The sequence below is a fragment of the Pezoporus occidentalis genome, unplaced genomic scaffold (assembly GCF_034315485.1).
Source record: "Pezoporus occidentalis ecotype Australia unplaced genomic scaffold, CSIRO_AGI_Poc_V1 ctg160, whole genome shotgun sequence".
Classification (NCBI taxonomy): Eukaryota; Metazoa; Chordata; class Aves; order Psittaciformes; family Psittacidae; genus Pezoporus; species Pezoporus occidentalis.
The window spans coordinates 1,411,706-1,424,474 of record NW_026913426.1 but is presented as its reverse complement, the minus strand read 5'-3'; the positions used below and the strand labels follow the sequence as shown (position 1 = coordinate 1,424,474).

General features: G+C 45.3%; 1 protein-coding gene across 11 annotated transcripts in view; it reads left to right on the top strand.

The window, feature by feature from the left end:
• RHBDL3 (rhomboid like 3) overlaps nt 1-12,769 on the top strand; it is a 67,177-nt gene that overhangs the window by 15,441 nt on the left and 38,967 nt on the right. For 6 of the 11 annotated variants that reach the window (XR_009963597.1, XR_009963599.1, XR_009963598.1 and 3 more), the window contains one exon: nt 10,573-10,656. The exons of the other annotated variants lie outside the window; for them this stretch is intronic. Coding sequence is in view for 3 of the 6 variants with exons in the window: in XM_062612693.1 (XP_062468677.1) it covers nt 10,573-10,656 (84 nt within the window). In the remaining 3 variants the exon portion in view is untranslated. The remainder of the gene's footprint in view (nt 1-10,572; nt 10,657-12,769) is intronic. 11 annotated transcript variants of the gene reach the window in all.

Sequence of the window (12,769 nt, the reverse complement as noted above, 5' to 3'; positions counted from 1 at the left end):
CAGCCATGTGCTGTTTCCCTCTGCTGGCTTCCTGCCACTCCTCTCACACATTTCTTTACCTTCATGCTGAGAAATAATGGGAAGTGGGCCTTAAGCATCTTTCCTCACTTCAGGTAGTGGCCTCCATGGAAGGATGTTGCTTTTTAGCCTTGTCATTTGCACTGGGGAGGAAACTGAAAGTGTTTATTGTGGTTCCTTCTTCCATTTGAACTGTTGCCTCTTCTCTCAGCTACTGCCTCTTTGCTAATTGAGGAGTTGCTTTTGTACAGTCTTGTTATCACTGGATTTATGTCTCTGGGTTGTTCTCCTCCCCATCAGCAGGGAAGGCACAAACAGTTTTCCTTCATGTGTCCTCTGACAATAGTATTTGGGGTTTGCAGAAGCATTTATTTTGCATTACTTTGTGCATTTAGGCAGCCCTTTTGGGGGTGACTGCTGTGAAGAGCACGGGAGGTGGTCCTGCTGCTGCTATCTGTGGTCTCTGAGCTGTGCCTGGAGACCATGGCTGGAGCAATAACTTCCTTCCAACCTAAATGAAGTGTCTGAAGAATCTTTATTGAATTGCACCTTTGCTTTATCACACTTCACACTTGCCAGCCCTGGGAATGGTTTAGGGATGTGACATTGTTTAGTGGTGGGCTTAGCAGTCCTGGGGTACATGTTGGACTTGATGATCTTAAAGGTCTTTTCCAACCTAGCTGATTCTATGATTCTGACTTTTGTGTATGTGTATGGGTGCAGGATTGCTTTTGTGCCTTCAACATGTTAAATGTTCTGGTGTTCTCTCCTCTAGAGTGCTATGAGCTAGACTGTATTTTGGCTTTTTAGAGGATTCTCTAGTGTTGGGCATCCCCACCAGAGGCTTTTGCTATTGCAGTTTTTTTCAGTCAGCCTGTATCCCAGAAGCTGTAGTGTGCAGGTTTGCTTGTGTGCTCTTCACCTGGTGGAAAGTTCCTGCCTGCATTCATTGTCTGCTACAGCATTTGGAGAGGCTAAAGCCATGTGTTTTTATGAATGAGCACAGTGGTCCATTTCTCATGGCCATTTACCTGTTGGGCATGACAGTAAACAACTCTTCTGGTGGAGGGGGTATAAATGCTGGACAATCCTGTTCAACAAGACAGGTGCACCAAGTGACTTCTCCCAAGTTGACGAGATCTCTCCCAAAGAACTGTCCCATTTGTCTGAAACAGCATCTTCCAGCCTTATTCCCTCTGAGTCCCATGAGCTAAGAGCTGCCATTGCTGTATTGATTTATGAGATCTTTTAGTGTTGGTACTGGTGCCCAAAAGGAGCTTGGGCACAAAGTTGTTTGCCAGCTCCTGATTTATGGCCCTAGTAAATAGTCCTGAAAGGCATAGTGAGAATTTTCTGGACCTGTCATGGTTCCAGATGACTGGAAGCTCCAGGCTGTTACTTGACCATGTGGAGTAATAAAAATGTGAAAACTAATTAACTTTAGACGTACTGCAAAATAAACTGGTTCATGCAAAAAATGACTCCACATTTGCAGGAACAGTGATATTATGGGCTTACAAGCCTGTATTTAATGGATTATGATGCATGAAGTATATTCCTCTTGCTGACTTCCAAGGCCAAATGGAATATAAGGAGCTTTACTGATCACTGAGAATCTGAACACCAGCTTGGAGTAATGTTCTCTTTCATCCTTATTAATTATGTAGCCGATGTGTGGGTGGAGGTTTGACACAAAGCTGCATTGGATGGTTTCTTGTAGTCTAAACCAGCCTGAATTATGCACACCCAACCCAAGCAAAAGCAGTTCATTCAAGGAAAGATGCTCTCTGCAGTGTGAGTGCTGTAGTCTTTCTGAGGTCATTCTCTGCTTACTGCTCCCCATGAATGTAGCTGAATAAGCTCTTTCCTAGTGGGAACACCAACATGTTTTCCTGATGTTAGCAGGTTCGGGACCTGCCTCCTGTGATGAGGATGCTCTATGTGTGCCTGTTGTGATGGTGACATCAGAGAAGGGATGTTAGAGTGCCCAGGGTTGTGTTCCTTGCCAATGACAAGATGCTTATTGACAGTGTATAGGTGATCCAGCCTCTGTCATCCTACACCAATTTGGAGGGAGGGAATGACTGGCTATTCTCACTTTCCAAGGTGTATCCCTCCTTCTGTCCCACTGCTCCTGCATTACTCAGTAGCTTTTAATACCGAATGTTTAACTGCCTATACTGTTAGTCAAAGCTGTGCCTGCCGATTCCTGTTCTCCTGTGCTAGGCTCTATTAATTTAGCTGATGGCGGAGCTTTGTGTGGAGCCTTTCCTCACTGGGACACATGATGCTGCTTTGCTGTTCTTTTCTGACAGTTACTCATCACCCCAAAGAGCAGAGCTGGCCCTTTTGCAGGACATAGGGTGCTCTGGAGTAAACTGCAGGTTTTGCTATGTTAGATTTGCACAGGTTCTAGCTACAGTTCCTCAGAAAGCTGCAGGCAGTTGATGGCCTGTCATCTGCTGGGGAGGAAGGTTGGATATTGTCCCACTGTGGAGTGGGGGAGCCTGATCTGGAGCTACCTGCTCGGGGGGGGGGGGGAGCATTGTGTGCTGATCAGGGCTATGCCCACACCTGGGTCATTCAGACAAAGCATCTCATATCTTGGCAAGGTACCTGCAATGATTGCTGATACAGGAGCAGGTATTTGAAATTTGAAAGAAAAACCATCTTAAAGGAAGGAAAACTGTGCTGTGATGAGTGTTTTATTAGAACTGTTTGTTTATTTTAGAGTTTTCCCCTCTCTCTGATGGATGTACTTGACTTGCCATGGTACTCAGTATCAGAGTACCAGCTAGCATGGGTCTATCCAAAGCTTTTGTTTTCTCCACTAAGCTAAATATTATTGCAGAACTATTATTAGAACTCAAATAACTGTGTGTGCATACTCCCTGCTATAGAATTCTACTTTCTCATGCATCAAATCAAGTCTCTGTGGATTTTCACCTCCCTCCCAGATCTGGCAGACAGTGAAAAAGGGAGCTATTTTTAATCTGAAATATTCTGTGTTTCAAGTCCAGAGTATAAAATGTAGTTTTTTCTCCTGACAAATTTTATGGCTGATTGCTATAAAACTCTGTATCTTTAAAGAAAGGATGAAACTTCCTCCAGGAAGGACAAAAGTTCTGATTTGGGGGGCTGTGGATCTTAGTTCCTTTGGGAAACTGAAACGCAGTGGCAATTGCTGTCCTTGGAGTAAAGAATTTACAAAGAAGGAAGAACAATTTACAAAGGAGCCTAGCAAAGCCCAGTGTGGTACAGGGGTATCAAGAGACCCAGTTCCTCTCTAGGAGGAGAAATGATGGTCACTGGATTATGAAACATTTCTCTTTTTGTTTCAGTTGTTCTGTCTTCTTTCTGCCTTAATGGGAGGAGGAGAGAGAGGCAAAGCAGATCTGATTGTAGAGGAAATCTTGAGCTGGGGAAATCAGCATGCTCGGCCTGCAAGGTAGCTTTAGGTCAGGACTTCAGGCTGGGCTGCAGGCTGGCTGATACAGTGTGACAGGAGCAACGTTTCCTATGCCAGCGCTGAATCCTGTGCCCCAGCACTGGTGGAGCTGTTTCACTGCAAACCCCAGCTCAGCTTTCTTCTGGCTCCCAGTGCTGAAAAACCTACCTGAGACAGTCCACGCGGTCTCTGTGTGGGTGGCCTTTTGGGCTGGGACAGACTTCACCTGCCCTGCTGCAGCCTTGGTAAGAAGAGAGTTAAAGCTGTTGAAACCCAAGACAGGAGGAGCTCCCCTCAATGTATGGGCAGAATTTTTCCTTGCTGAGTAAATTTTCTCCCAAGTTATCAACCCAGCAGCACCCTGCAGGCCCAGCCTTGGTCTTTGCTGCAAGGACTGTCTCATGCAGCCCATCAGCCACAGCATCCTGGCACCTAATAAGGCTTAATGGGACAGCCAAGCACTGAGCACAGCAGACCACCCCCAGTCCTGATCTGCAGTGTGCTTCTCTCTTTTCTGCCTGATGCAGCAGGGAAATAGCGTTTGTCTCCTGGCTCATGGGAGTTTCTGCCTGGCCTTTGTCTTGCTGGTGTTGCTCACCAGATATGTCACTAAGCAGCAGCAAAGACAGACCCAGTGGCTCAGATCTGATTAACCTCTACAACTTTATCCTGTGTCTTAATTGGATTAGTTGCAGGGGGGTGGGTTTCCTACTGTTCCTCTTCGTTGTTTTTTTTTCTTAAACAGGTACTTACCACTGTGACATCTAATGCAAGCAACAAGTTAGAGCAGCAAGATCTGTGAATAAACAAGTGGTGTTTGGTTCTTCCCCACTGCTTAACCAACAGCTCCTGCCCTTCCTTTCTGCAAAGCTGCTGTAGCTGATGCCTGTGAGATAGGTCTGAGTAAAGCCCTGCAGAGGGACCTCTTGGGAGCTGTGAGTCTAACCTAACAGCCTGGATGCCAGACCAAGAGTTCCTGATTGCCGACTGCAGTTCTGTCACTCTGGGGAAGGATTTTTACTCAGTCAATGTTCAAAGCAGCATTAACTTTCCATGTTCAGGTTCTTTTATGTTTTCTCTGTGTTTTTAGTTTCCTTCAGAGCCTGATTATTCTGCACCTTAGGGTTTTTGCTTGTATCACTGCAGTGGCTGTTGGCTGTAGGGAATTGGCCTTATTCAGCACTGCAATACCTCTTCCTCTTCAAGGACTTCAAAGCTCATTCTCCAGTATCAGTTCATTTAGTTTCACAGGTGGGAACATGGAATAAGGAGATCAGTGATCATATCCTGTTACAATGGGGGACAGGCTGCTCAGACCTATAAAAGGAATGGAATCTATTTGATTATGGGTTTGCCTCTCATTCCCCAGACTGCTGACAACCTGCATGGTGCTCACTAGAGAAAAAAGAGAACCAGTTTACAGGAGACTTTACCCCTTGTCCATCCTTCTGTCTGCAGCACCCAGTTACCTCTTCAACAAGCTTAAAATAAAAGCCTTTCTCCTTGCCATAGCTGGAATTGGTCCTGGATTGGGCAGTAGAGAGGGTCATTCACCTCCCTGGGATGACACAAGGGGTATGTACTGCTAAGAAGCTCTTTCTTACATCTCTTTCTAGATAGCTATGCACAAAAAGAGTGAATTGTAGGTGTGATATGGGAGCACAGCTCTGTTCCAGGAGGAATAATAGATGTACCAGCACCACTCTAGCTGCTATAAGATCAAAAGTGCTGTTACATTAAAGCTGGTAATACGGCCTTGCTTGGCAAAAGGGCTGAGAAACTGTTCCAGGGTTTTGATGTATGTTCACATAAACTGTGTTCAGATAAGCTGCCTTCCACAATGAGGATCAGGCCTTTGAATTTAGTCCATGTACAATAGTGTGGGGTTTAGTGACTTGGTGAAAAAGTAATTCCAAGGAATTTCCTCTTTGCACAGGACTTGAATGTGATTCACTTGGTGAACACTGCAGGCATCACAGTTGCAGTCTCAAAGTAGAGAGCTCAGTGCTTCATTGCATCTGGGGTGTGTGGTTGTCAGCCATGGACTCTGCTGCTGCTTGTAAAGAAAATGTGACCATTGAGTTGAATTATGATGGATGTTAGTTTCCTTTTTCAGATGGAATGTATTCCTGTATCTTGTGGCCATTTGCCCTCAGCAGCTTGCAGGCTGGGTATGTGAATTGGTAGCTGCAGAGCATGGCCGATCTGTTAATAGGTAGAATTTGATGCTCATAAAAAATGAATGCATTTAATATTGCATGGCAATGGTTTGCTTGAATGTTGAAGTTGCCTCAGGATCTCTTACTTGGAATGCTGTGGCTCAGGCTGTATTTATTACAAAAGCAATACAAATAGCGAGGCCCTGTGGTTCCAGAGGGTTGGCTACTCTTTTGTCTGTGAGTATCACTTACACTTTTTCCATATCAAATGTTATTCCAAGGAAGCTGTGAAAATGTGAACTGCAATGATATCTGAAAACAAAGCATTGCAGCCCAAATTCACTGTGTCCACAGGAATATCTGTCTTTGGAGATCTGTCCAGATATTATTTTTCAGGAAAAGCCAAGTTTTAGTAGACAATTTTTCATTATTAGGTTTTCATAGAGGGATGTAGAGGACTAAAAGGATTTGGTGGGTCATTAAAATGAGTACAGAACTGCCACTGTGGGGTTTTAAACATGAGATGAAATCCTGGCCCCTCTGAAGAGGCCTCATTTGCTTCCTTTGGGCCCCTTTGGGCTAATTTCATTACTGATTGCAGAGGGGTAAGGACTTCTCCCAATTTTATGGTATTTCTTTAAGCATGAAGACATGGGCATATTCCAGTTCTTTTGCTGAGAGTTTTATTAAAGGAAGCTCACAAAACGTGCACCCCTTCCATGGGAGAACATTTGTGTTGTAAATGTCATGTTTTCAAGCACATGAGGTTGTGATGATCCCTCAGATACTCAGAGGCGGCTCTATGAGAACATTTCTTGCTTTTCCCTTTAGCTCTGTGAGACAAGTACCTCAGCTCTTCATCACTTATGCAAGCCTGGATGAAGAGGCACTAACAAATATGCAGGGAGAATATTGTGATACACACCATAAAGTTGTGCCTACTAGAAAGGAATATCAAGGCTCAAGTGATCTTTTTCCTTGAGGTTTCTGTGGTTTATTTTGTTTTCTTTCTTTGTTTGAAAGGCATCCGGCAAAGTATTCAAGCAAAGTAGCTGCTTTTCTTCTGGAGGCTTGGTCTCAAATAATGTCCAGGGTTCTTGGAAATCTCATGGCAGTGAATTCAGTGGCAGCTGAAGGTATTTGGCATCTTTGGGTATCAGTCACTCTCTGGGGCTGTGGAAGGCAGCATTGCTCTGTGAATGCTTTGTCCAGGCCACTGCAACCACCAGCTCCCTATCAGAGAGCTCTGGGGTTCTTTGCTTGGGCTCAGTGCAGCACACAGCTCTGCGCACCGCAGCTCATGTGGCTCAGGGGTGAAGGAATGGGAAGTTGCGTAGGGCTGAAAAAGACCTCAAGAAATTCCCCCTTTCCTCTTCAGCCCCTCACCACAGGTTGAAGTTATCCGGACTGTCCTGTTTCCTTGGTGTAGGAGGGATTCTCACTTCAGCTTGTTTGAGATCAGGTCCACAAGGCCTGGGAAGAGCAACACCAATCAGTTAGAATGGCCATATAATTTTCATTGCCATAATAAAGACTAATGTAAAATAAAATTAATTATTTTATGTAATTGGACAGGAATTGATCTCAGCTAAGCAACCCAGTCTGTTTTACTTCCCTACTTGATACAACAAACATTTATCTATGCAGTGAGGTTTTCTAGTATAGAAATATTAAGAGGCCATGGGAGTTGGACACTTGCTTTTTGACTGTGTTCCCTCCCTCGGTTGACGGGTGAAGAGACTGATGGCCAGCTTCCAGTCGCACAGTTATTTTGCTAGCTCACATGATAACTGTGCTGAAGATCCTGCTGTTGCCTGAGTAATCTCTCTTCTGAAGAGGAATTCTGCTGAAATCTTTGTGGAATGAGTTGAGGCAAGACTCTGCTTTCCTCTCCATGCTGGGGAAATATCCAGTCTCAGGGGGCAAATCCTCAAGCCAGCAGCAAGTTTGTGCCTATCCTAAATAGGACAGAAATCCTGCAGAGCTCAAAGCAGCTCCACAGCTTGGCCACAGCTACTTCCTTTGCAGTGAGACACTCACTGGCTTACAGCTGCCTGCAGGTGCAATAGATTCATTGTCCCATGCATACTTATGTGTACCACCTTGCTGCAAGGCTGAGCAAGGCTAAACATCTTGCCTGTGTAGTATCTCCTGTCCTGTTCCTCTAAGTCACTCCGTGATGAACAGAGCCTGGTTCTATCTGTTCTCCATCTGTCTCTCTGTCATCTTCACTATTGTTAACATCTGGTTGAAAGATTGCCTCTTAGCACGGTGCTGATGGGATCTTTCTACAGAGGATTAAGACTGGATTGGATTGACAGGAGACAGCATCCTTGTCGCGGGAAGTTTGCCAGTTTTGTGTGGGCTCAGTGCTGCTGCTCTTCCAGTTACTCCAGTTTATGTCAGGACATAGACAAGGGTCAGTTGCACATCCATGCCCCCTCACTGGGACCTGCTGGCCAGATGTGGCCTGGTGCACTGCATGCTGGGGTTGGGAGAGGCCTCCTGCACCCAGCTGCTGCACAAGGCCTTTGTCAAGACTTTCTGTCTCTCCATCAGCTGCATCATCCCACAGAGGTGGTTTCATCCCTGGCTCCTCAGGTGCTTTCCACTGTGCAGTCACAGTGTGTTAATGGAGGATGTGGATGATGAGAATAGCATTAGGGGGGTGCTAGCAGCAGAAGTTGAGATGTTGTTTCTTGCTGTATCATGCTCCCTAGGTGGCTAATGTGTCTGTAAATCACACAAATGCTTTCCCCTAGCTCTGCTTTCTGCTACTGCTTCAGCTGCCAGGATGTTATGGCATTCAGATCTTAGATTTTGGCAAAAGCACGGCCTCCTTCCTTGTAAAGGTACTTAGTATATATTTCCAGTGCCCTGAAACATAGCTGAGGGCCCTGGTAAGCTCACTGAAGCCAGGTCCTGAGAGGTGGTATTTCTTTTTGCTTTATTTGGGTTGCTTTCTTGTGGAGTGTGTATTCTTTCCTGTACATGCATAGGGAGCAGGGAAGAATCCCTTGGCATTTCAGAAGGTAGGAGCTTCCCCTTGCTTTGTTGGTCTGCTGATTTGCAACTAAGTCCTGGGGGACCCTCGTTGCTCTTTCCCAAAGGAGATGTGTCCTGCAGTAACCAAAAGGCATCTGTTAGCTTGTGAGGACAGTCTCGGGCCTGGAGGCACATTTATTCCTTGCTGTCAGTAGCCCAGGTCATGGCTCTCTTGTTCCATAGTTATCACAGACTGGCAGAAACTTGCTGTGCTTTGAATCTATAGCACACTCTTCCATGTGTGGTGATGCTTCAGCTACAGCTGTTCTCTCAGACTGAAGGAAAACCTTTATATTTAATCCATCTCAGACTTTAAGTCTCAAAGATAGCCCAGTAAAGTCAGCAGAGTTTGCACCAAAGGGCTCAGTTTTGGGGGCCTCTTGGAGGGGATGTTAAAAGATGTCCGCAGGGTTTAGAAGCATTGTTGGCTTTATTTATTTATTTAGGTATGAGAATCCCAGTGGCTGGTATTCCCATGTCCCTTTAAGCCATTTGAGATAACATTTCTTTTGTTTCTTTCATTAAAACTTATTTTTATCCTGGCTTATGGGACTGTAAAAGTCAAAATTAAAATGCTGCTTGGTATTTCCTTGCCCATCCTATCTGTTCATCACCCCCAGCTCCTTTCAGCTCCCCCCAGCTCTCCCCCCTTCCCTCCCCAGCTTGCCTTGAAGGGCTGGGAAAGCCGGCGCTGGTGCATTGTGTCTCCTGTCTGATTGTTGTGGGGTTGTGTTTGTGTGGGGAAGGTCACGAGACAAAAAGACCACCAGGCAGGGCTGGGTGGGGGGTGATGGTCCCTCTCCATTCAGTCCCTGTGGCCATGGGTGGGAAGAGTCTTGTTTGCATGACAGGATTTCAGGGGGCCGTTGCTTTTTGTTTAGGTTTCTTCCACGGCTGCTGCATGGGCTACAACAAAAGTAGAGCATATCTATGAGGTTCATGGGCTGAAGCGTGCTGAGATAACCAAGAAGCAGAGCTGTCAGTGCAGGAGCGACTGAGCCAGAGCCAGCCACTGCATGCTGGCAGCCTGGACACTGTCACCAATGGCTCTGGGTGGGGTATTTGTGCCCTGTCCAGTCTTTGCTCTGGTGGCTGAATCCTGTGAGCTGATACCCTTAGCTGGATGAATGCTGTGGAAGTTTTCTGTCCCTGGAATGAAGGTTGTAATGCAGGCGGACAGCTCCACAGATGTGCTCATGGCTGTGCTTCCATGAATGTTTTTGAGACTTATGTTTGTAGCATCTGGCTCCTCCTTTGCCCGTCAGCTCCACACCTCTGAGACCGTTCTTGCATTTAAAAAATGCTTACTTCCTGCTGTCCCTTAGTGCAGCTCTCCCCTCACCCCCCATCCTTAGTAAGCAGCTCAGTCTATATTTACTACTGGTGTGCACAAAAGCAAACATTGTCAGGGACTCATTGTAACTGTCCCAATTACCCTGAGTTCATTTGCATAAGAAGATTGAGCAGCCTGTGGCAGTGGGTTTGCCTGATAGGGGACACATAGATTTGGGGAGCAAGAAAGAATGAGAGTTCCCAGGCTGGGTGTGGGATGTGGGATGTGACAGTTTTGGTTCCTAACAGTATGGGTGCTCCAGGAGCCTGTCCTGGAAGGGGGATGGCTTGTCAGCTTCCAGCATTGGCAGCACAAGTCTGTCTGATTCAGTTGTAAGAGCTGCCAGTTTCCTAGGGATGCAGGTTCAAGAAAGCCCAAGCATGACTGAGCTCCTGCTGTCCCATCAGAGTAAATCCTTTTCCTGTATTGTGTGTATCTGTGCATTTATGTCTTTATTTTTAGCAGGTGTTGACCCTGCTTGAATGCTTTTAGACTAAGCATTGACCTGCCTTGTGTTGTCACTTTCATCAGGCACATGTAACTTCTCCCTGTGTTTTAATTTCTTCCAGAGAGATAGCTGTTCCTGCAGGCAGGCACTAAAGGCAGAGAAAAGCAGCTGGAATGAAGCACAAGTCAGGAAGCAGGCTGAAATGGTATGATCTCTTGACCCAAAGCAATAGCTGATGTTGTTAGGGTGTGCTCACCCTGCAGCAGCTGCAGAGCTTGCACTCCTTTCACTGGATTGAAAATTATTCATACCCTATTTCCCTTCCCCTCAGTGCCATATGTAACATCATCTGCTCGTGCCAGGCGGATGGAAAAGCAAGACAGTATTCTCTTTGCAGTAATGGTTCCTCATGGGCTCAACTGGCCTGGGAAATTGCGACGTTAAAGCTTGTCTGCTCTGGTAGACCCTTACGATCCCTTTGCTGCTGCTGTGTGCCTGTGCATGTCTGCACAAAGGCACATCCATCTCTTCAGCTCACTGCTGCTTCTAGGAAAGACTCTCACACTTGGACATCTTTTCTTGTTTGTGGGTATCACCAAGCTTGGTGTACTTCTTGGAGGTGCTTTGACCTTTGTTTTGTCTTAAACCCTGATTAAAAATCTCCACTCTAATATTTGGCAATTAACAGTTTTCACTAGTAAGTTATTAGGTGGCAATATGGTGGTGGCTGGATCACAGGCAGCTCATCTCAACTACAGCAGCATTTTAGGCCCCTTGCATTCTTGGGTGAATTATTTTGCCTCTCCTAGCTCCTAAAGTGGGGCTCTCTATGAGGTGGTACCACTGTGAATCATAAAGAGAACAAATTATCATTTAAAAAAGCACTGTGTGCTAGAAACCTGATTGCTAATGACCTGATCCCAAATCCCTGCCCTATATTTTTGGACCTCTCTGAGGGGGATTGATGATCTGGCCCAGATTTCTCAGGAATTCCTTTGCTACTGAGGGGGGAGGAGTAAAGGGGAGAAATCCTCATGTCTTTTCTCACATGATTTGCTGCCTGTGCTCTGACTCCAGGACACTCGTTTTTTTTTGCCTGAAATTAACTGCATTGATTTGTTGTGTTTGCTTGTGGAAGAAACATCCAAAATCAAGGGAGCAGAACAGTCTCAGGCTGAGGTACAGATGAGCCCCTCGTAGCTCCTCTAGCAACACTTTAGAAGCCAGCTGATATATTTGACTTCCCTGATGAAAAGGGAAAGTAGCATCAAGTCTTCTATTTAAATTTATTTTCCTTTCCATGGTGTTTGTTTTTGAGGGTTGTGTCCTACCTTCTACTGGCTTTCTATGACCTCTCATTTTAGCCTGTATGACTGTGGGGTCTATTTATGAGCAAGCAAAACATGATTCCAGACACAATTAGCTTTTAAATGGTTGTTCCTGACAAATATGAACTAAAAGGCTATGATTTAAGGCCTTACATTACCCCTTTTGGAATGAGTCACTGGACCTTTTGCTTTGCAGTTGGGAAAATAGGATTGGCACAGGATCCTGTTGGGGGTGACTGATGGATCTATGAAGATAACGGATACCTTGGCCTGTCTAAACCTGCACATCTAAAAGGGATGGGAGAGTATTCAGTTTTCAGCTCTGTCACTGAGTAGTATGATGTGTCCTTTCTAAATGCTTTATGTACCCCAGCTGTGAACAGGGTGGAGGTGGGTGAATAATGACATGTAGGGTTTTGTTTGCAGTTCCCCAAAGACTAGGAAAAATGCTTTTTGTTTCTTCTTGAGCAAAATATTTGACTTGAGCTGAACCATCTGAATATGAACATAAATGTTAATTATCTACTGAAGCATTTTGAAAACAGTAATGTCCTGTGTTTTGGCCTTGTAGAATCTGAGGGAACTTCTTCTAAATCATCAATGTTCAAAACTAAGGCAAACTGTCAAGAAAGTCTTGGCATGACTGAAATCTCCACGTTTTTGCTTGGAAAAGATTTGTTTTGTAAAAAGTTCATCCTGTCTTTAGAAATGGGAGGAAAGGCTTGCAAATAACACTAATAATAACCACTATTTCTCTGTCATACATACCCATTGTATCTTGTCCCATCTTTAGGGCAGTGTTACACTTGCATCTCCTGGGCTGCTGCTTGCAATTATCTTGGTGTTTCCATGTCACTAGCTCAGTTTTGCTACAACTCCCTTTGCTGGGGTGATCTGGCCTTTGGTGGCTGCTGTTGGATTTGCTCTGGGTTCATGAGAATTTGCTGGCTGGGAGCAAAGAAGGTGCCTGATAGTGGAGGGATTATACAG